We start from the raw sequence: 25362 nt of genomic DNA, 5'->3' as shown, positions 1-25362 counted from the left end.
AAAGCATAAAATCACAAGAAGATTTTGATCTAGTCATTTCCACTCTAAAAGAACAGATTCAATCACTCCAAATACCTAATCTGGATCCTCTGCACAATGCCATAGCCGAGGTTAAAGAAAAAATTGAGACACTTGAAAATTTTATGAACAATTTGCCATCTTCTGATGCTTTGAATGCAATAACTCGGAGTGTAGCAAATATTAAGCTGCAACTTGAAACATATGAAGATTTTGGAAAAATTCAAAGTACCATAACCCATCTTGAGGGTACAATAGCAGCAGCGCAAAGTGATTTGGCAAATGTACAAGAAACTCGCCTGCCTGGGATTGTAGATACACTTGTCAGTGTCCAGCAACAAATCACAAAGCTTGAAAACCTCAACACTGAATCTGAACTATCTCATTTTCATCACTTGATCGATGATATTCAAACAAAGCTTGAAATTTTACAACAATCCACACCCTCTCAGGCAGATATAGCCCTGCTCCAAAATGCTATGCAAAATGTGGCTGATGCATCTGAATTAAATAATGTGAAATTGGCACTTGAATCTTTGCAAAATACAATATCAAATCTTCCTACATCACAGGAACTTAAAAATATTAAGAGAGCTGTGAATAGGATATTGAAATCAGAAGATATCAAGAATATCCAAGCAGAGATCAAACAACTCACTCAGACAGTGGCCACTCTACCAACCAATCAACATATTAATGAACTGCATGCCCTGTTTGAGGATATCAGAAGACAGGTCCATGATCTTACTGCTCAAAATTCAAAATTGGCAGTTGTTGAAAATTTGCAACAAATTGTAGCTAATATCAAGCAACAGCTAGGGACCATGGAATCCAATCAAGCAAATGCTCTGTCTGTTTTTGCCACCCAGCTTCAAGAGATTGTGCAACAATACAAGAAACTTGTTGTGGACATAAAAATCAAGCCAGGCCACGATGATGTTGTTAGGACCATCAATGAGCATCTTGAATCTGTAACAAGCAGATTGCTTACAGCAGAAAAAGAAATAACTGGCATAATCGAGAATCCAAAACATACAGTAATTCTTGAATTGTACAGCATCCCCAACAAAGAATATGATTCACCATTTACACCAGGTGGCAAAATATATATGCTGTCCCCTGCACAATTTTATTACCAGTTTTTTGTTGGGGGCACATTGAGACCAATCAAGATCAAATATTGGCATCAGCCACAGGCACACCACTACCCTACCTTATCAATAACAAATGCTGAGAACAAAGCAAAGGTCACCAGTGTAGAGTTAGAGGATTTTACAGACCCCAATACATTAGAAACATCTTATGCTGAAGATGATGGCTCTCTGGAATTTAAAATACAAATAGGGGACAAATTATATTTAGAAAATCCTGCAGTCTCAGCTGCTGAACACCCTATAGTTGCAATATTCTTGTTTACATATTATGTCTAGAGAAATTATAGTTGATGAATTACACAGACAAGCCAGGCATAATTTTAAGAGACTCCCAGTAGTCACAAAAGGCATAGATGATTTATGGCAGAGCGACTTGATTGAGTTGTCAAGTGGACAGTTGAAAAACTTAGACAAAATCAACAAGGGCTACAAGTATCTACTCACTGTGATAGACACATTTTCAAAATTTGCCTGGGCTGTGCCACTCAAATCCAAGACTGGAAAATGTGTTACAGAAGCCATCAGGACAATCATCAATCATTCAGGAAGATCACCGCGCTATTTGCAAACAGATAATGGCAAAGAATTTTATAATTCAGTGTTTCAACAATTTATTAAAAGCCAGGCAATAAAACATTACTCGAGTTACAGTGATCTCAAAGCCTCAATTGTAGAGAGATTCAACAGAACCTTGAAAAATCTTATGTATAAACAATTTACACTTCAAGGTAATTATAAATGGATTAATATTCTTCCAGAACTTCTACATAAATATAACAACTCTGTCCATTCCACAATCAACATGAAACCCTCTGAAGTAACTTCATCTGATGAGCAAAATTTGATCAGGACTGTTTATTATCCTAAATACCAGGCAACAACAAGAAAGGCCAAATACAAGGTGGGTGATCAAGTAAGAATCAGCAAATATAAGCACTTATTCAAGAGAGGCTTTACAAGAAACTGGAGCACAGAATTATTTACAGTGGTTCAAGTTAAACCCGGGACCCTTAACACATATATAATAAAAGATCATCGAGGAGAAATTCTCAAAGGCAGGTTTTATGAACAAGAGCTCAGCAAAACTAAACAGCCTGACACATATCTCATAGAAAAAATCATCCGCAGAAAAGGCAACAAGTTATTTGTCAAATGGCTGGGTCATCCGGAAAACAGCTGGATCGATGCAGACAAAGTGATAATATGAACACCTGGGATGTTATAAAAAGGCTGCCAGAACCTGAAGAACAGAATAAGAGAAATGGCAACTTGCTGCCTGATAATATTAGGTGTCTTATTGTTGGGCCATCTGCTTGTGGCAAAACTACATTAATGGTTGATAATTTTTTATTGGCACCCAACTGGTTAGACTGGAAAAACAGGCACTTGTATGTCTTCTCTAAGAGCTTGGAACAATTAAAATATCAGCAGCTGATGAAGCTATATGATGGATTAGATATTGCTACTTTTGAACCAGATGTTAAGCCACTTCATGAATGTCTCGATAATTCTGTTGTTGTGTTTGATGACATTATACTGGATAATCAAAACAAGGTTAGAAATTTCTTTACACAGGGCCGGCACAAAAACATTGATTGTTTCTACCTGGCACAGACTTTTTCAAAAATACCGAAGCAGCTGATCCGAGACAACAGCAATTTTATATGTGTGTTTCATCAAGATCATACCAACCTCAAACACATACATGATGAATATGTAGGTGGGGACTTGAGCTACAATGATTTTTCCAAGTTTTGCAGCAGGTGCTGGAACCAAGACAGTTATGGGTTTGTCACAATTGATATGACAAGAACACCCAGTAGCGGCAAATACAGAAATAAAATCAACGATTTTCTAGACGTTGAGACGTATATAAATAACCATGAAAAGGCCAATCATTGATGATCTTAAGTTAAGAGATTATCTTGTAAAAAGATTCAAGGGATGGAAATCAGAGAACCGGGGAATTTATGAAAAACACAAACAAACAGAACAGCCTGTAATTGATGCTATTAATAATTTAGGTAAGAATATCAAAACTGTTACAGAGCAAAATCAAGATTTGATCACAGAGCTTGTACCTGTAGCTGCTAGGAACATATTAGATTATCCAATCACCCCACTTTCCAGTATTCATACACCTAGTCCTATTGCTCCTAGAAGAATTGAAGCTACACAGGATCCTATTGAATTGGGTCTTCTTGCTCAAAAATATTTAACCACACCTAAAGACAACAAAGATGAGGTTTTTGGCTTATATGCCGACACAGAGCTTGACGGTAGCATCATTCATAGAATTGGCAATTTCAGAGTAACATTTATGGGAGATGATATAATTGTATATTCAGAATCTCGTCTCGGAGAAAAAGGTGCTTTTGTTAAATATCCCGGCACACCTGGGTTGTGGGAACTGATGACTAGGAAAAGGCCTGGCAGCTATACAGAGCAAGATTATGAGTATTACAAAGAAATATTAATAAAATCAGATGCTCTATACCAGAACAATGATCCCACACAAAAAAGGGTTAAGTCGAGCAGTGGGGCAAAATACAACAACTTAATCAAGCCCATATGGTCACAGATCAAGACTGGCAGTGGAATCAAGCAATACAACACCCTGCCCAAAGAATTTGTGTGGGTTGATGATGTCAGGAAACTTGTGGATAGGTTATTGGTGATAGCTGGGGAGGAAAATGCTGGGAACCACAATTTTTACAATGAAAAAGTTGGAATTATGGACATGATAAGCACAAAATTGTCTAATTTTATAGTGAATGACCCTAAAGGGATTGGATATCTCATAAAAATTATTAATACTCTACCACCTAAATTTTGGAATATTTCTGAGGGTCGGGGGCTGGTGAATGACATTATAAACAAGCTGCCATTTGAACTACATATTCCAGGCTATCAGTATTGTGGTCCCGGTACAAAATTGGATCATAGATTAAACAGAGGGGATCCTGGTGTTAATCCTTTAGATGCTGCTTGTAGAGACCATGACATAGCATACAACACACATTCTGATCTTGACAAGAGACATGTTGCAGACAAGAAATTAGAAGAGGCTGCATTTGGTAGATTTGTAAGCAAAGATGCTTCTTTGAGTGAAAAAATAGCAGCATTGGGGACCACCATAGCTATGAGCACCAAACAAAAACTGGGGTGGGGGTTGTGAATATGTATATAATAAACCTACAATGAAGGCCAAGGGTGTTATGTATCAAATACCTTATGCAGGTCTTAAATCTCTTAAAACTATTGACAGTCTTTTGACCAAAAAGCAGCGCAAGAAAAAAAATTCTTGTATTGCAAAGGGACATGGTATGAAATTGTTACTTAGTACCCCCCAATTAAAAAAATTACAGCAATCAAGAAAAAAATCACATGTGGGGGGGTTTATATTTACCATCCCTGCCATCTTAGCAGCACTCGGGGCTGTTGGGAGCTTGGCTGGGGGATCAGCTGCCATAGCAAAAACAGTAATAGATGCCAAGAAAAATAAGGCAGAATTAGATGAGCAGAAGCGCCATAACCTGGCAATGGAGAAAAAAGGCAAAGGTGTTAAGAGAGCCATGAGTAAGTTTAAAGAAACAAGAGCCGCTTACAAACCAAGATATTGAAGCTTTAATCAAGCCACTGGGCATCAAACATTTTAGGGGTGTGTACATGTCTGATTTTTTACCGGAACAACCACTCAACAAAGAGTGTGGCATTGTTAATTTGGATGAGTACAAAAATCAGGGCACTCACTGGATCTGTTATAAATATTTAAACAATGAGGCATTTGTGTTTGATTCATTTGGAGGTGTTCCACCTGAAAATTTAGTAAAATATCTAAAATCAGCTAATCTTTATTACAATAATGCCCGTGTTCAAAACTTCAAAGATGTTAATTGCGGACATTTGTGTTTATCTGTTCTCAGATATATGTCTCAAATAAATAAACCATCAATTGAAGATTTTCAAAAGGCCTTGTGGTATTTAAAACATCATGGGGGTATTCCATCTCACCAGCCAAAATTCAATATTGAAACTCAAATTGCATGATGACATAGTGTATCCCAAAACAATAGCTCTCAGAGCATTTTACGGCATGTACCTGATCCCTAATATTACACACCACAACAACAAAATTGCAGTAGGGGATCAAAAAATTGTCATCACTCCAGGGCAGTATAATCTGTCCACTCTAAATGCTCAATTACCCAGAGGTGTAGTGTTAAGTCAAAATTCTGTCACTCACAGAGTAGAGATTGTATCTGCTACAGAAACAGTGGATCTGGGTACTATAGGAGAGCTGTTAGGCTTTGAGAACAACACAAAACTTGAACCGGCCATCAAACACACTGCTATGAATATACCCAAATTCTTAGCCATAGAGACTCTGAATATTCACTGTAATGTGGCTGAGGGTATGATCACCAAATCAAATGGCATAGGCACTCACAAACAAACTGGCATCATTGCAACATTCAAACCTAATTCTGAATTCATGGAGCCCATCATCTACAATCCATCCCCAACATTATATTTTCCTGTGTGCCATAACAGAATAGATAATATTGAATTGATGGTCACTAATGAAAAAGAAGAATTAGTTGATTTTGCTGGAGCCACAACAACTGCTATCATAGAGATTAACATTTAAATAAAAATACATACAATGGAAAATATTGAGAGTTATGAGCTACAATCATTCCCCCCAAACAGGAGGACATTTGCAAATTTAAATCAACCCAACACAGAGATTGAGGTTGATCTTGATGTAGGGGATGGATTTATACACCCCCACAGAGCAGATCTATACATCAAATTTGATGTTGTAAAGCTCGATGGAACAGATTATCCGGCAAATTCAAACATAAGATTGGTAGACAATTTTGTGCCGCATCTGTTCTCTGAAATTGAGATCAGAAAGCATGGTGTTGTTATAAACAGAGTGGATTATCCCGGCATTACCTCCACAGCTTTGGCCACACTAAAATTATCCAAAACCGAGGCTTCTTACTACAGAATCGGTGGATTTGAGGCTGGTGATAAAATATTAACCAAGAGCCACACTGTGCTGTTCCCCATGCGCCTGTTGCCAGGATTCTTCTCGGATTACAAAGAAATTATGTGAAAGGCGGGTTAAGAATTACATTTAGAAGAGCTGCCAATGATAATAATGCTTTGATGAGGTACAGCACATTAAACCCTACAGGAGAAGCTCTGCCCAATACCCTACCTGATGAAGGCAAATGCATTATTCAGACTATGGAGCTAAGAATCCCAGTTGTTGAATATGAGGCCAGTTACGCTCTTAAACACAAAGCAGATATAGTAAAAAAATCCACAGATTCCTCTGCAATTTTACACATATCAATGCGTACAGAAGCCCGCATCTGGCACATATTATGAGTTTGATGCTACAAACTCATTCTCCAGCATTCAATTTGACATGCCTGATTTTGTGGTGGTATTGTTTCAGACTGGAAGACACAATAATCAGGAAAAAAATTCAAGTAAATTTGATAGCTGCAACATCAAGAATATATATCTTAAAAATGGCAGAAATGAGGTATTCCCTAGAGAAAATTATAATTTAGACATGTCCAAGGATGATTTTCTTAAATTATATGAGGCTTTTTCGGCTTTCAAGCGTGTCACTACTGGCAGTACTGATATGTATTACTCACCAGATGAATTCAAAACACAGAGACCCATGTTTGTAATCAACACTTCAAAAAGGAAACAAGTTGTGGTGAATGACAGGACAAACATTAAAATTATCTGTGAATTCCACGAGGCTTTACCAGATGACACCATATGTAGCGTCATTCTCATAGGTGAAAAATCATATGTTTATGATGTAAGAAATGAGAGAGTCACGGAGCAATTCTAGAGGTCCGATTCAAACACAGAAGCCCCTTGATTACAAAGCAATAATACCAACACTTTGCTGTCAGAGAGGCCCCAGACACTCTACCAGCTTTGAAACCTCAACTGTATTATCAGCTAGCAGTGAATATCTTATGTGTGGGCAGTTGTATATATTTCAATCTTTTATCAGGACTCGAACCCAAAGCCCCTGATTACAATGCAACAATATTAATACTTCTCAATATGGAATATGCCCACATTTTACTGGGTTCTGAGACCCTTATACAGACAAAATTGGATTTTGAACTGCCATAATATTTTCTAAGTCTTTGCCTAGGCTCATATTATCAGAATAGAATTGCTTTCAGCATGAAGGGGGTGCAGTTCATTGCCACTGTGTGAAAATATGTATTTTTATCTCAATAATCTTTGTTACACTTTTACATGTCTGCAACATGTTACACTTTTTCCCCCTGTCGCACAGAAAGATTAATGCCCCCTTCAGTGAATCGTACAGAAAAATCATTAATGCTCCCTTCTAGCGTGTAGATTTTATCTCTTGCGTGCCGGCAGGACATGGAGGCAATTAATTATGCCTACCCACTATTCTTCTATTGTATTGAGCAAGTGGTTATAAAACATGAGAAAATAAGAAAATTGAGAAATTCAGTTTTTGTACAATATATTGTTGTAAAACATTGTTTTACCAGGGTTTCAGATTTGGGGGCTATCAACTAGCAGTAATTATTCTCAAAATCTCACTTGTGGACATATTATTTTGCCACATGTATTTCAATCTTAAATATTTTATCAGGACTCGAACCCCGAGCCTTTTGTTTACAAGGCAACAATATTATCATTTTGCCATCAGGGGAGGCTTCATATTTTATGAGGACTTAAACCCGAACCTCCACACCTGAAAAATTAGGGTATAAACCCCTCTTGCCATTGTCTTAAGTATGGGTAAATCTATCTGTTGAGCCCTCGCCTTTTCTACACTAGAAATTCAGAATTTCTTAAAAATCAGAGCATATCACACCTGAAGAATTGGGGTACAGGCCCCATCTTGGCATTGTTTTAAGTGTAAGCAAATCTGATTGTTCAATCAAATAGCCTCGCCTTTTCTACACTTGTAAGTTGGGTTTATCCTATATACTTTTATACTACTCACAATCGGTTTAAATATCGGAATGTTACCGATTCTGATATCAATATATCTAGAACTATATTTCGGGGGGTCTGAATCAAGTGTATTAGGAATATTAATAATAATAAAATTAATAATAATAATAATAATATAATGTTTACATTAAAATAATTATGTTTAAATTATATTCAATAAATACTAATTTAAAAAATATATAAATTAATTAATATTGTATTGTTTTTATTACATGAATAGATAAAAGAATGTTATAAGAATAGAGATATAACAGCACGTATTAATTATCTAGCTTGCCTGTAGTGAAGATCGGCATAGTTTGTGAAAAAAACTACCCTGACAAAGAAATTAAAGTCAAATACATTGATTGATTGACTGAGTTGGTTTTTTAAGTCCACTTTATGCACACTAAGGACTGGATCTACTGTTTAAAGTGGGATCCAAACCACTATGTGTCTCCACTAATGTCAAATACATGAAAAATCGAATAACAAAAAAGGATGTTGGATGCAGTTGACGAAAAGTTTCTGAGTAATATTTTATGCATATTATCATAAATAGTAGTGTGCAAGCTTAAACCTTTGGTACTGTATGCCATAGATTATTCAAAAATACTAAACAAGTATATTTTCATTTTTTAATTTTACTACTAGCTAAGTCTTTTGGGTGGGAGGTGCGGACCCCCTAAATACGTTTTTGGTCACCACGGAAATTGGCTTCGTGACATCCCTTATACGAATGTAAAACAGCCCGTAAGAATGACAGAAGAATGAATGGCTCCACAAAACTTAATTCTGTAATTGAGCGTGACAGTAGCCGTGCCTCGGTGGTCACAGATTTTTCTTGATAACTAAGAACCGTTACAAGTACGACATTTAAAAGCAATGGAAACCTGACTCTGGGGCACACTCACCTTTCCTGCAGATGTAGTCTCCCGGGGAGAAAAGCACGGGACGCAGCCTCAGGACGAGCTCGCAGAGGAAGCCAGCTTCTGTGTTCTGGAAGATCTCGACTCGCTTCAGAGTATCCAAGTGGACGTTGATCGCTATCTCCGCTTTCAATTTGTCTGCAAGAGAGAAAAGACCGCCTCTTGAGATGCAGGAAGGGAAACAACTGCGCTGTGGACCGGTGACGGCGACACGGAACTTTTGGGGAGGTTCGATCGAATATTCGAAGGTGGAAGGAATACTTGCAGGTGAGTTAGCTGCTAAGATTCTCTGTTTCACTCTCTCTCTCTCTCTCTCTCTCTCTCTCTCTCTCTCTCTCTCTCTCACACACACACACACACACACACACACACACACACACACACACACACACACACACACACACACACACACACACACACACACACACACAAGGTCCCGCACCTTAGCTGTGCTGCCAGAGGCGTCACGCTTTGGGCTCCGGCTACAGGACGCACACAGGTTCAAGTATCCTGGGGGAAGCGTAAAAACTTTTCTCCTGAGATTTCGGCCTGGCCTGTGTATGGGACCAGTGGCCACCCACCATCGTGAGGAAATTGGGGAGCTAATAATGAGTAGCGTAACATGGTCATAAAAATCTACAACAACGACTGGGGTTTCGTCGTACTGACCACACGTCACTCCGTAACTAGTTGGATGATCGGCCGCTGCTGCTGAGGTATGTTGAAGTGAAGTGGCAGTCGGTAAGCAGGCCCTGCCCCTCGCGGGCTGTTACGCTAAGAGTTTGTTATATCCATATAAAACACCCTCTGTGGGAAAAACCCTTCAACGAGGTATAGGTATAGCGTTTTTATAATAACACCATTAAGCCTTGTTTCCATGATTATGAAAAACTAAATATGCTGACCAAGGCAGTAATTTATTTTATAAAAACATAAACTAACGTAACGTTTCAACCTTCTAGCAAGGTCTTCTTCAGACTCTGTATCAAGTACAAAAGTAACCAGATGCAACAAAAGGGCATTATATATACACAAAGATTACTCCCTCCAGACTATTTAGAAAGTTGTTTGGAACTTTCTAGCAGATGACTTTCACTTGCCAACTTTACTTTCACCTAAAAGGCTAAACACAATTACTTCCATATAGAATGTGGTTGGACTTTTAATCTACGCTCTTTTCCCTTCATTTTTCTTCCTTCTCCTCTCCTCTTTCTCTCTTGTCCTTTCCACTCTTTCCAACATCTTCTTCCATTCTTTGTTTAACTTCAGTCCCCCATTCCAGTTCATTGTGTCTTCTTTACCTTTCTTCTCTATTTCCTTGGCTTCCTTCCATTTTCTCACTAGCATTCTCTTCTCCCTTCCTATCTGCTTAGCTTACGACTTAAGAGAGAGAGAAATGCAATATTTAAACACACGAGAGAAACAGGACATGACATAGAGTGGGATGAGGCTAAGCAGATAGGAAGGGAGAAGAGAATGCTAGTGAGAAAATGGAAGGAAGCCAAGGAAATAGAGAAGAAAGGTGAAGAAGACACAATGAACTGGAATGGGGGACTGAAGTTAAACAAAGAATGGAAGAAGATGTTGGAAAGAGTGGAAAGGACAAGAGAGAAAGAGGAGAGGAGAAGGAAGAAAAATGAAGGGAAAAGAGCGTGAGATTAAAAGTCCAACCACATTCTATATGGAAGTAATTGTGTTTAGCCTTTTAGGTGAAAGTAAAGTTAGGAAGTGAAAGTCATCTGCTAGAAAGTTCCAAACAACTTTCTAAATAGTCTGGAGGGAGTAATCTCTGTGTATATATAATGCCCTTTTGTTGTATCTGGTTACTTTTGTACTTGATACAGAGTCTGAAGAAGACCTTGCTAGAAGGTTGAAACGTTACGTTAGTTTATGTTTTTATAAAATAAATTACTGCCTTGGTCAGCATATTTAGTTTTTCGGTTTTATGAGTATGTGCGTTCATCATGCTCTTCTAAATATAGATTTGCTTTATTTTACTTCGCTTCTTGTGCCACTTTTGGCTAATTTGCGAAGATGGGGATGAGTGATGACATCCATGCCCAGGCCGGAATTTTTACCCAATGTGCTAACCACTCCGCCACGCGGGACGGGTAGCTGGAATGGTTAATGCCCCCGTTTTTCCATCTGGTGACGGCGCTCTGTTATGTAAACGTCCGAGCAGTGGCGGATTCTCGGGGCTCGATGCATAAATCAACTCGAAACCCTTCCGGAGAAAAGAGCTGGACGAGCACCGAGAATCAATACTTCCAGGCACTGGTTCACTTGAGGAATATTTCTCAAAAACTTTCTGATGAAGAGTAACAAGCTAAGAATCCACCCGTAAGACTATTAATAATCCCCGCGTTCGTTAAGGCAAGCAGTTTCTCCACCGAACACAAGAACAACAAAGTTTTCTTTTAGGAAAAAGTTGCCGGATTTTCATTTCCAGAAGTGCTCAGATTGCAAGTGTTATTTACGGCACATTAAAAGTTTCCCCCCGTGGCTGCAGGCAACGCGAATAACGCAACTCTGCTGACCAAGTTTTTACATTCAGCAAGAAAATGTAAAATTTTCCACACTTTTCAATGTAAGTAATACTTTCGCATTTTGTGTACTTCTTTTTTACGTAACTTTTTCTTCATCTTAAGGCTAATCAAAGCGATGAGGGTGAATGATGATTTGATAAATCTGACGAAGGTTGCGATTCGAACCCGGAACTCTCTCGGTCTTTGAATCCATCCAGTACTCCTACCTTGTTCGTTTAAATGTAATAATAAATGCCTCACTCGTAAGACTAACTAATTGTTAAATCAGAATGTTTATGGCTGCAGCAACACAAGCCTTCCATCTGTCCCTATCCTGGGCAAGATCAATCCAATCTTTTCCATCCTTACAGGGGCCTCCCCGATGGCGCAGTGGTAGCGTCGTCGCCTTGTAATCAAGGGGTCCCGGGTTCGATACCCGGTGGAGGCACAAGTGGTTCGGATCGCACTTTAAACTGTAGGTCCAGTCCCGATTAGCCTTACTGTGCATAAAGTGGACTTAAAACACCAAATCAATCAATCAATCAAACCATCCTTACAGAATTCCTTTAGGTCCATCTCAACGTTATCCCTCCATCTTATATTGGTATGAACTATACCAATTCATAGTATCTAAAATTGTAACAACATCAAGATATAGTAGACAGTAGAATTGACAAAAGTAGTCTTCAGTTTCTAACATCAAAGTATAAGTTTTATTATGAAGGGGGAGTTTCGTAATACCAAATAGTCCATGAGTTTTATTATGTTAAAGCTAGTTTGTAACATCAGATGTAAGTTCTGTTCCGAAAGACGCGTTACAAAGTTCAAGTTTGAATGAAAAGTATATGACACATCAAAAATTATAAAATGTTAGTTTCTAGCATGAAAGAAAGAGGTTTATTGTGCAAAGGGAGCGTCTAGGATAAGACAATTTTTATTGTTATTAAAATGAGTTCCTACTGTATTTGCCCTTTTTTATACACTTTTTGAGCAAATATTTTCTCACTGTACTTATCATTAATTAATTTACAGTATTTCAAAATGGAAGTCCACTTTCAACAGGTAACTTACCTACTGTAACTAGGAAAGAATACATTTTAATCTTCTTCGTCACACACTGCAAGGAAGCAACAAAGAAATAGTGTAACTCAGAACAGAGAAAATTTCCGGAGGTAATCAAAAACCGAGTATCGGTGTGTAAGACGCAACCTGTTTTTCAGACCAATTTTTAAGGGGGAAAAGTGTGTCTATACGGCGGCAAATACGGTTATTACAAGGGAATGTAATCTAATATCAATGACTCGTGCCATTAAGAAACGTAAGTTTTTAATATAAAAGATCAATATTTTATGCGGGCGAGTTTCAATTATCAAACTATAAGCTTTGTTATGCAAGTTTGAGTATTTATTGTGGTACTATGAAAGGCCAACATGGAACATTGATGCCTTCATTTTGTTACAGCGTAACATTAAAGCAAAAGGAAAAACCCTCCCATCCAACGCAAAGAGGAAGGCAAAGCGTTTGATGGAAGCCAAACTGTAGCCAACGGTTCCCGCCAAGGTCCCTGCTGTTATTTTGCGAAGGAAGAACAAAGCGGACTCCGCGAGGCGTGAAGCAATCTGCCACCAACGTAAAAGCTCTCCATTCGTTTCTTCTGGAGAGGAAGCCGCGTGTCTCTTTGGTGCCGTCTCCTGGGGATTTGGCGGCAGGGGAGGGCAGAGGGACCCAGAAGCCTCTCGGCTGCGGAGATTTCGTTGGATCAGGAAGCGGGAAGAGACGAGGATTAAGCGAGTGGTTAACGTTATTCCGTGCAGAAAGGATTAGGGGATCCGGATCCTGCAACTCGTTCGTCAGGGTCGTGAACTGTTCAATTGAAACTTCCTAGATCCTACGGAAGGTTCCTATCCACGTTTCGTACCTCTTTCCCGAGGTTTAGAAGGTGTACGTGCATATATACATACAGGGGTTGTAACGAACCTGAGTGTCCGTTTGATATTTGTTGAGATGTTGAGATTATTTTAAAATGTTTGTTACTTCAATTATATCACAGACATAAACAGACGGTAAAGTCTGTAACTGAACTTGAACATATGTTTTGAAATGCGTCATAATCTGCCAGTGTTACATCATATTTCTAACTCACCAGAGGAAGTGAATGGACTCGCCTGAATATTTTCACCTAACAACGGGTGAAGTCGAAAAACAAAAGGTGAAGGATCAACGGTATGAATCTAAGAATAGTTTTCGATTTTGCGTTTTCCTTTTTACCGATACGTGGTAATTAAACTTTCGTCATATGGGTGTGAATTGCAAAACGTTGATTTAGAAGGTTCTTGTGCTTTAATGGTTAGTGTTGCGAACTGTTATGTGAATTAATATTATCATCTTTTCTGGCTTTAACAATTGAGCCTAAAGCAACGAATCATCTATCTGTACGTGTTTTGTAAACTTATAAATATCTAAAATGTATATGCATGTGTGAACACACGACAGTGTCTAATTTCATATATTACTGTTTTAAACCCATCAAGCCCTACAGTGTTAAAGTCTCATGTTTCCTACACAAGATGCAGCGGACTAACCTTCTGACAACTCGTGTCCAACAGAAGGACGTTGCAGGGCGCACAGCCTGAAAATTTCTAATCTGGTTCTGAAAAAGTTGTATTAATATTTCGAGTTCGCAGAAATTTTCATTACTGTTATTTTTTAAATAACGAGTACAGTACATTGATTTGATTTGATTTATTTTGCTTCGATTTTCTGTCACTTTTGTCTAATCGCAAAGATGAGGTCGAGTGATGATATGCTGAAATTGAGGCAGCGACAATCACAAGGAACACCCATGCCCGAGATTCAAACCTGGGACCCCTGGCGGAGTACAGGATATATTTCTCTTGTTTATGTGTTTTCTGAATTGTGCTGTCTAATATGTTTGTGTTTGTCTTGTGTAGTAGTTCCTCCATTCATATTGGAGGTTAGGCGTAGAGCTGACAACTCTGCACTGTAAAAAGACATGTCAAGAAACAGAAATATAAGGCCATGGATGTTCCCAAGGTAAAAATATTCCGGAGGTAAAATAGTCCCCCGTTCGGATCTCCGGGTGGGGACTACTTTGGGAGGTCCCTGAACTAAGGATAAGATCTTCATTAGGAATAAGGATATTAAATTAGGCACCTGGAATGTTCTGAGCCTTTACCGGCGTGGGGCATTTCAGTGTACAGTTAATGAGATAGTGAAGGATAAATTAGATGTAGTAGCTGTCCAGGAAGTTAGGTGGCCAGGAGAAGGGAATTGTAAAACTAAAAATTATACTTTTTTCTATGGTGGTACTGAAAATCATAATTTTGGAACAGGCTTTTTCATAAATAATAGAATTATCTCGGCTCTTAAAACAGTAGAATTTATTAATGATAGGATATCATATGCAGTTTTACAGGGTAGGTGGTGTAAAATTATTTTAATAAACATACATGCACCAACGGAAGATAAAGATGATAATACTAAAGATGATTTTTATACAGAGTTAGAACAGGTCTTTGATAAATTTTCTCAGTATGATATGAAAATTCTGTTAGGTGACTGTAATGCACAGATTGGCAAAGAAGAGACATTTAAACCCACGATTGAAAGATATCCAAAAATATACCTGATCTTCTCCAGATGGTAAAACTCATAATCAGATAGATCATATTCTCATTGATAAGAGAAGGCATACTAGTATAATTGACGTTCGTACACATAGAGGTGCTGACTGTGCCAGTGACCATTATTTAGTAATTGCTAAATTAAGAGAAAGACTCTCAGTGATAAATCATAAGCAACAAAATCTAAAAGTTATAAAATTTGATACAGGAAAGTTTTCTGATGAAAGAATTAAGAAAGATTACCAAATTAAACTGTCAAATAGATTTGATGTTTTGCAGGATTTAAATGATGATGAAAATATAAATGAAACAGATGTAAATAAGAATTGGGAGCACATACGTAATGCAATAGAATCAGCAGATAAAGAAAGTATAGGATACCATAAACCAAGAAAAAGTAAGCCATGGTTTGATAATGAATGTCATAATCTAATAGAAATAAGAAATCAGGCTAGACTTAGGTGGTTAAATAACTCTGATGATACAAATCTAAACAATTATAATAGAATAAAGCGAGAAGTTAACCGCACGTTTAGAAGTAAAAAAAGAGATTACTTGAAAAGCAAAATTAACGAAATTGAAACAAACAGCAAAAATAAAAATATCAGAGATTTATATAAAGGTGTAAATGAATTTAGAAAGGGGTGGCAACCTAAAGTAAACTTGATAAAAGATAAAGACGGTGATTTTCTAGGTGACCCAAGCGATATTCTAAATAGATGGAAGAACTACTTTAATGACCTTTTAAATGTTCATGTAGGAGATAAATCAGAAGTAAATGAAGTCCACACAGCAGAACCTTTAGTTCCAGAACCTAACTTGACTGAAGTTAAAGATGCTATTAAAAGGCTAAAGAATAACAAAGCACCTGGCATTGATTTAATACCAGCTGAGTTAATTAAATATGGTGGAAATTAATTAATATGACAAATTCATAAATTAATTTGTTTAATATGGAATAAAGAAGAAATCTCTCAACAGTGGAAAGAATCCATAATTGTTCCTGTGTTTAAAAAAGGTGATACAATGAACTGCAATAATTACCGTGGAATTTCTCTACTCTCAACAACATACAAAATATTGTCTAACATTCTTTTAACAAGACTAACCCATATGCTAATGAAATTATAGGTGATTATCAATGTGGATTTAAACGTAACAGATCAACTACAGATCAAATTTTTCACATCAGACTGACACTTGAAAAAAAGAGGGAATATAATCAAAATGTCCATCAGCTATTCATTGATTTCAAAAAAGCATATGATTCGGTCAAAAGAGATAAATTATATAATATATTAGTAGAGTTTGGAATACCTAAGAAGCTTGTTAGTATGATAAAAATATGCACCAGTGAAACAGAAAGTAAAATTCGTGTGGGTAATAATATGTCTGACAAATTTACAATTCATGATGGGTTAAAACAAGGAGATGCATTATCTCCATTGCTCTTTAATTTTGCCTTAGAATATGCTGTAAGGAAGGTAAAAGAAACTAAAGAAGGACTAAAATTAAATGGTGTGACTCAGTTGTTAGCATATGCAGATGATGTAGACTTACTGGGGGATGATGTGAATACAATTAAGAATAATGCTAAAATATTTTTCAAAACTGCTAAAGAGATAGGTTTGGAAGTTAACAAAGAGAAAACTAAATATATGCTTACAGGCCGGAACCAAATGTTAGGTAATAATCAAAATCTAATTATTGGTAACAACTCGTTTGAACCAGTTTCCAAATTTAAATATTTAGGAGTAATATTAACAAATGAAAATTATATTAAAGAGGAAATAAAAAGTAGGCTTAATTCAGGAAATGCATGTTACTTCTCTCTTCATAATATTTTGTCTTCTCGTTTAATATCTAAGAAACTAAAAGTTAAAATATACAAAACAGTAATTTTGCCTGTAATATTATATGGATGTGAAACTTGGTCCCTTACATTGAAAGAGGAACATAAATTGAGAGTATTTGAAAATAAGATCCTTAGGAAAATCTTTGGACCTAAAAGGGATGAGGAGACAGGCGAGTGGAGAAGGTTACATAATTTAGAACTACATAATTTGTACTCATGTTCAGATATTATTAGAATAATTAAATCAAGAAGACTTAGGTGGGCAGGCCATGTGGCACGAATGGGCGAGGAAAGAGGAGTTTACAGGATTCTTGTTGGGAAACCTGATGGTAAGAGACCTGTAGGAAGGCCAAGACGAAGATGGAGGGACAACGTTGAGATGGACCTAAAGAAAATCGATAGGGATGGAAAAGAGTATATAGATCTTGCTCAAGATAGGGAAAGATGGATGGCCTGTGTTGCTGCAGCCATGAACCTTCGGGTTTAAGAAGGCTAGAGAGTTAGTTAGTTAGTTAGTTATGTGTTTTCTGTATTTTGGTGGAAAATCAAATTCACACACACAATGAAATTTCGTAAGCATGGCTGCTAGCTGATACATGGCTATTTCGATAAGTGCCTATCTCTAGAAATGAATGACTTTTAATCTAATCTTGTATTTATTAATCAATTACGTGTTTTAAAGTCTCATCTCAAATGTGTAGCTTTATCTTAGTTTGATTCATGTTTTTTCTCAGCCCGAATTTTCAACAAAAAATCTGTGTCCTGAAAGAAAAAAAGACTGGTACCTGAAGTGCTAACTTCAGTTACATTGCACTAAATTTAGGGTATTTAGAGTTTATACAACATTGGTCACCTGTCCCCTTGCCCCTCTTCTCAGAAGTGAACTGCCAGGCATTATTAATTTCTTTCCGTGGGTGTTTGTGAAATTTTGCGCCTATTATTGTTAGACCAACCGCATTTCATCGCAATAATCGTCGCATCAGATAACGAAACCAATGATAGCGGTGCAGAATCTTCGGACACACAAGATTACATTTTTCAAGTCCGTACTTCGCAACACTGTAGTAAATTTTTGTAAGGGTAATATTTCGATTACAATCAATACACAACTCAATAACAACTAATGTTAACTTTTTCAGACCGGAAAATGTTCATTAAACTGTCACAAAGAAATGACGTGCGTCTATTTGGACTATTCAGAGCATTACATGCATCCTAATCTTACACCAGTTAAGTACTAGTTTAGTAATGAATGTCTTTAAGGCCACGAGGAACAGTCTCGCACCAGGTGGATATTTATTTCAATAATGTTGAAATGTGAACTGCTACTGAAAAGAAACGACAGAGGCAAAAGAGAGCATGAATATCTCCCCATGCTGGAAGTGGAAGCGGTTAGTTGATTATTAAGCCAGCTATGATCTGTGAAAAGTATGATGAATAAGTATTTACAGAGCCCCATATATTCCTTATGGAGAAACAACTTCATCTTCAAATTACGTCTAATCAAATGGACATTTTAACTTTCCCAACTGGAAATGAAATCTTGAGCATGCTCTTTCCGTTCATATGTTTTCCTACGCCATCGGAAATTTGATATTCCCAAAAGAACACTCTCATAAGAGTAATGCTAAGTTTTCTCCCCCTTCTACGACCATCCCGAACACAGACCTCTCTTTGCCCAGCTCGCCGCGGAGAAAGGTCAGTGGGGGGAGAAAACTGTTCTTCCTGCCCTTAAGTACCGATCATACAGGCACTTTTTTCCTAATGGTCGCACCCCACGTTCTGGCATAAAATCTGCGACGATTATGCTGTGAAATATGATACAAACCAAGAAGAAAATTCATTTGAACAATTACACCTGAAATTGTGATGAACGTTGGCAGAAAACTAAATACACTTCAACAAATTCAGCACATGTCGAATTGTTTTGAAACGTCATAGAATCAGACCCGTAGCCAGGCAGAGGCCAGGGTGGCTTGCCCCCTTGGAACTGCCGTCAGCCCCCCCCCCCACCATGGTCCCTTGACATTAGGAAAACTATTTTGTATAATTTGTTGCAGTGAAGAGTGAAAATGTAGACAGCACAACTTTAAGGATAAATCCACAGAACATGAATAACAGCTATTACATTCGCTCATCTTGTTTATGAGCTGGAGTCTAAGTAGCTGCAAGTATTTAGAAGATTATCTAGACTTTGTAAGTTCTTTCATAAGTGAGCTTCCTTATCTGTACCTTAACTGTCCCTGTTGCGATCTCCGTTTAGACAGAAATCTGTGACTGTTATCATGCCAATCTCCTTCGCATCTGCATCAAAGGTCAACTGCTCCCAAGTTTTGGGAACGAAGGGGAGTTGCATTGCTTCGGCTGGGGGTGGAATGTGCTGTAGGCACTGTGATTAAATATTGTGCATTTTTTGTGTGATATAAATATCTGAATCATATAAAGTAGTATGGAGCGTGTAAGGGATGATTTCAGTAGCAGTCAATTAACACTTGAAGAGATGTTTTAAAAGATGTAGAAATATGTAGTATTTGTATGTATATTTTTTGTTGTAACTTAATGACACCCCTCCACACACACACACACATAACTTACCTTCATTTAATACTGTTAATGTTTTAAAAATGGACTTGGTTTACAAATCCCCCTTGGAGATCAATTCTAGCTACGGGCCTGCATAGAAGTGCAGAATCACCTACAACATGGATTGCCAGTGTCTTCTAAACCTAGGAGAACTCCCAGGCTCTCTGCGTTTCGTTTCATCGCTCCGTCGGACTCCACGAGGAGGCGGTGGTCCGCTGCTGCAGCACCGCGATCGTCAATTATTCATTCCTTCATTTTGTAGTCCAACCGTCGCTCCCGGATTATATCCAGATGCGATGATAGCGCCACGGTGGCAAGAAACGGAACTACGACGCCGGCTTTAAAATAAGCATTTGCACTCTAAATAAATGAGGGATTTCCCGGCGCAAGAGGCTCTCTCCTCAAAGGGCTGATCCTGATGAGCAACCGAAAGGATACCAGGATTATCTCGGAGAAAGGAAAGTTCCTGATTCACAGACCGAGGCTCTCGTTCATCGTGTGTGATTTCCTCCTCGCTAGCTTTCAGACGCTGCAAACACATCCCGCAGGCGAAGGACGCACAAAACTCTTTCCGCCGATTGATGGTTTCTTTGATCACATCGGCTCTGGAAACAGCGGGGAAAGATCTTTTCCGTAACATTCATTATCTGCTTAAGTGACGTCGAAGGTGCCGACCAGCTCTGAGAGAGGTAATGGATTTGAAATTGACGTATTTGACGGCATGTAATATGTACACATCATTTTTAAGGGAAAATCTTTATTTTAGTACTCAATTCCGGGTTGGAGCAAACTTTTACTGATCGATGTTCGTCTTTGATACAAATGGAGGATGGCGCGGCCATTTTTACCCTACAAAATTAAATTGAAAGTGATTAAAATGTATTCTTTCATAATTAGATTGGGTAAATTATTTGTTAAAAAGTAGACCTACATATTACTTTATGTAAATTAATTAATTATAAATCTTTATCTCTGAATTGTTTAGAGGAATGTTCCTCAATGTTAGGACGACTCAAAACCTTACGTATCTAGATATTCCCAAAGTGTACGGTTTTGGCATTCTGGTTATAAGTTATCCTGAAGTAGATGAACAACGCCTCAAGAGTTATTTAGTAATTACTTCCCTACTAGATTGCGAGTGCGTCAGCACTGAGGGTAACACGAGGCCAGAAGCCCTTAAGCAAAAACGAAACTAATTTAAGGAAGTCTATTTAGAGAACAAATATTATGGTGAGGAACTCCTTATGAAAACAAATTAGATATATCTAAAACAATCACTACGTTTCTTATAAAATCTGAAGCTGTCAAGCTTAACTCACCACAGATTTGCGTCGCAATAAATCTTTGTGGGGAATGTCAGATCTTTGGTAAAAAATCAATTATTATAGTGAAGATCAAAAACAAATAATAACAAAATATTACGTATTTTATTATTATTATTATTATTTTATTACAAAAACCTTTCTTTTCGATATACAAGAAAAGTGATAATCTGATAGCTTTACCCTGGTAACTGCGTTTTTCATTCAATCTAACTCTTTTTTATTACTTTCCTGGAATATCAATTAACAGAACTACATTTCAGTAATCGAATATCAAAATAATAACCTTGCCCATGGATGGACAACAGACAGGACTGCAACGTGCCACCACAATCGCATCTCCAGGGTATGGAGCCACGAATCGGTAACACTCTGCTCCTTGCTCCGGCTGGTCAGTTGGAAGCACAAGTTCTCACCCAAGGATCGGGATTAAGACGATCCCCAATCTAGCAGGAAGGTAACCACGGAGCAGTTCATCACGTCAAATAAAAATCAAATATGTTATAATAAAACTTTTCAAAAACTTTAATCAACGTACGCGCGCGTACATACTTATTCGCACAGATTAAAAGTAAAATATGTTGGGCCCTGCTCGTTCGTAGGCAGTGAAAAACAACTTATTTAACACGACAGAGTCCGCGCACCGCCTTCACCGTTAATAGCAAGACCTCAACTGCTAACCTCAGGCGCGAGGTGCAGCATAATAGATTATTTCTTACAATGCTACAAACTCATACCATAAAACAACACAAGAAAAGCTGATAATGTATATGTATATAGCGATAGTAAGCTATGGTTAAAGTTGGCAACAATCGAGAAAGCCAACGTGGAACTTTTGACGTCGCTGTTATATATTAGTGGAAGTTAAGTTATGAAGCCATGGGCGGAAACAGCCATATATTTCAAATGATATATATATTGTTGTTATAGTTACTTGTTGTTGATTTTTATATACATGTGTTATGGAGTTAATATAAAAATGTTCGAACCCAAGTGTTTCATTGAATAAGTTCTTTGAATCAATACACGATAAGTGGCGACGAGGATGGGATCTGAGGCTTCACTGGATGAAGTCCTCCACCGAACACCACATCATCCCCATTTAGGTGGAACACAAGCATGTTTCTTAAAATAAATAATACCATTCCACAAAAACAAACTAACACAGCCAACATAGAAAAAATGTTCGAGTACTCCGCTACCGAGACGAGCATTGCTGTCACTAACACCATTCTACAATATTCCACAAAATATTAAAGCATCTGTAAATTCTAATGACAATGCACCTAAAAACATTTTCGTAGCATTATTCGCGTAACAGAATCGTTCTGTTTCCATAAAACAGCCGACGGACACTCATTTCGCGATGTTACAAATGCAACAAAAGCACAGTTGTGTGCAATCTTCATACGTAACTCCAAGGAAACAGATGTGCGCTTCGCTTTCACAGTTCTTTTATACAATACACGCCGCACGCATTTCAGCACGCAGACGTAAGGACTGTCACAACCTGACGTTATACAGTGTTCAACTGCTACAAAGGTTAATATTGCGCACTTGATCCATTCTCACAATTGCAACAGGACGGTCCAAGGAAAGTTAACTGGTTCATTGCAGATATATAGCTGAACATGTAAGGGTTGAATCTCATTGCATAATAACTCCTCAACACCAAATCAAATCTTTCATTGTGGAATTCCCTACACAAGAGCCTGGAGAGCGATGCTCTGATGCAAGGGCATTATCAGCTAAGGGGCTCATCATATGGAAAGAAACCTCACTTAGAAGAAGAGTACAGGTTGAGTCTGCCTAGTCAGTCATCTTTAGATTTGGGAGTACCTCCAAGATTATTTTATCCTCTTGTGATATTCTTAATAAGAAATGATTTACCAAATTTTCACCCAGATGAAACGGTTGCGTTAATCAACGTGATCCACATCAAGGACAATACATGTACATTACCTACAAGCCAATTGTCAGCTCTCATGCTTGAAGCAACTGTATTTGGCAACAGGGAATCCTCTAACTTATGATGATGACCCCCCATTGTGCAGTGAAGAAGAAACAACAAGTAACTATAACAACAATATATATATCATGGCTTCATAACTTAACTTCCACTAATATACAGGGTGTTTCTAAAGGTCGTTTACAACGCTTGGGAGGTGATTCCTCACACGAAAACAAGCAAAAAGTCTAAGTTCCATTTTTACGACTGAGGCTTCGTTTCCGAGATAGGAGCCTCGCAAAAGGTGACAAAGTGAACGTCACACCTAACTGGGACGAATACTATCACAGATAGAGAGGCGGTTCCAAGGGAATCATAAAGGAATCGTATGTGCTCAGTCCGGAAGTCACTATGAAAAGTTCACTGCACGCATGCGCAATGGAGTCCTCAAAGGAATTGGGGATTTCCAGCAACAACAATGCATGGAAAAGGTATGTAACGCAGCAAGAAGGACCGTGACAATGAGAAATGCGTTCAAGACAACACATCCCGACCTCAAACATCAAAACATGACCACCGAACACAAAATCCGAAAAGTTGAGCACGGTTGCATACCCCAGTTACACGCGAGGAATGAACGAATCATGTCATGTGGCATACGAGAGACAGGAGGAGGGAAAGAAAAACACAATATCAGATGATTGCGACAACGTGTATTTTTACACGCGACAACTACGTAATATCCCCCCACACACACACACACAACAAACAACAAATGCTACAATATCTTACGCACAGACAGTCCGTGTCACTGTACACCAACTGAAGATGTCACTTTCACCACACAAAGGGGGTGGGGAGCAATACCAAAAGTGTTCGCACGCGATCATTGTGACGTAAAAGAGACCAGTTTTGGAAGCGCTGCACAGGCAAGTCTGGCTCTCGTAGTCTACGTTTGACCTTCATGACTGCTGTTCCCGCGAGAGGAGCTCGAAGGGTTGGTTCTCTCCGGCAGTCGTCCCAATCGTGTTGCAGGTGCTGGGATATGATCAGCAGTTCGCTCTAGGTTGTCATACGCATTGAAGAGTACTAGTATGTTGCATTGAAAGAAGTTGACGTGGTGGAGTGGGCAAGTCAAGTATCGCAACAATTGGTCTGTGGTGTTCGTACGGTGATACGGCCAATTTGTGCAGTGTGCCAGTGTTAAACAAAAACAATACTTTGCAGTTCCAGCTCCCTATTACACAGATGGCTGCGTATACGACCCAGCAGCTAGCAGACATGCATCTCATGTATGGGGAGGCACGTGGTAATAGCCGTGAGGCAAGGCGTCTTTATGGAGAACGCTTTCCACATAGACGTTTACCGTCTCACACCTTCTTTCAGGTAGTGGACAGTCGACTGCGTGAAACAGGGTCAGTGTTACCACCGCGACAAGAAGTTGGAAGACCCCGAAGTGTACGCACACATCAGTTTGCAGAAGATGTGTTAACAGCGGTCGCAGAACATCCTGGCACCAGTACGCGAGTGCTCGCTCGGGCACGAAACACGTCTCATGTGAATGTTTGGCGAGTGTTGTCAGATGAAGGAATGCACCCTTTTAAACTGCAGAAAGTACAAGAACTGTTACCTCGTGACTTTCGCCCTCGTATGGAGTTTTGCCAATGGTTGTTGCATCAGCTGGACACAAACCCTCACTTCGGGGCAAACGTATTGTGGACAGATGCCATTTTCACCAGGATGGATGTCTTCAATAGTAGAAACAGTCATGTATGGGACTTTGACAACCCACATGCACTTTTTGTGGCCCATCACCAGCACAGGTTTTCAGTGAATGTGTGGTGCGGGATAGTACATGATCATTTAATTGGACCATACATTCTCCCTGTTCGCCTGAATGGTCGCACGTATCATGCATTTCTTAGTGAGGTTCTGCCTGAACTGTTGGAGACCGTACCTTTGGCACTGCGGCAAGAAATGTGGTACCAACACGATGGTGCACCAGCTCATTTCGATCGTAATGTACGACATTTCCTGCATGACGTGTTTCGCAATAGGTTCATTGGTAGGGATGAGCCTGTGCCTTGGCCACCGAGGTCGCCAGATCTCAACCCTCTCGATTTTTTCTTCTGGGGAGAAATGAAAACCCTCGTATACGACACACCTGTCACATCAGCTGAGGACCTCGTTGCTCGCATCAACGTCGCCGCCGCGACGGTAGCAGATACACCTGGCTTGTTTGCTCGTACTCGACAATCCTTGATTCGTCGCTGTCATCTCTGCGTAGAAGTAAACGGCAGACATTTTGAAAACCGTCTGTGATTATTGCCCTCGGCAAATACCAGTGAGAACACTTTT

At 38.7% G+C, this 25362-nt stretch overlaps 1 protein-coding gene across 2 annotated transcripts in view; it reads right to left on the bottom strand.

The window, feature by feature from the left end:
- The window catches only part of LOC145994022 (cyclic nucleotide-gated channel alpha-3-like), a 301195-nt gene that overhangs the window by 43793 nt on the left and 232040 nt on the right, over positions 1-25362 (bottom strand). For both annotated transcript variants that reach the window (XM_083130102.1, XM_083130103.1), the window contains exon 4: positions 9113-9265. In XM_083130102.1, coding sequence (XP_082986228.1) covers positions 9113-9265 — 153 coding nt within the window. The remainder of the gene's footprint in view (positions 1-9112; positions 9266-25362) is intronic.

Source organism: Lepisma saccharinum, chromosome 10 (genome assembly GCF_977018435.1).
Source record: "Lepisma saccharinum chromosome 10, izLepSacc3.1, whole genome shotgun sequence".
NCBI lineage: Eukaryota > Metazoa > Arthropoda > Insecta > Zygentoma > Lepismatidae > Lepisma > Lepisma saccharinum.
Note: the sequence above shows the minus strand (reverse complement) of the source record. Positions and strands in the feature narration are given on the sequence as shown.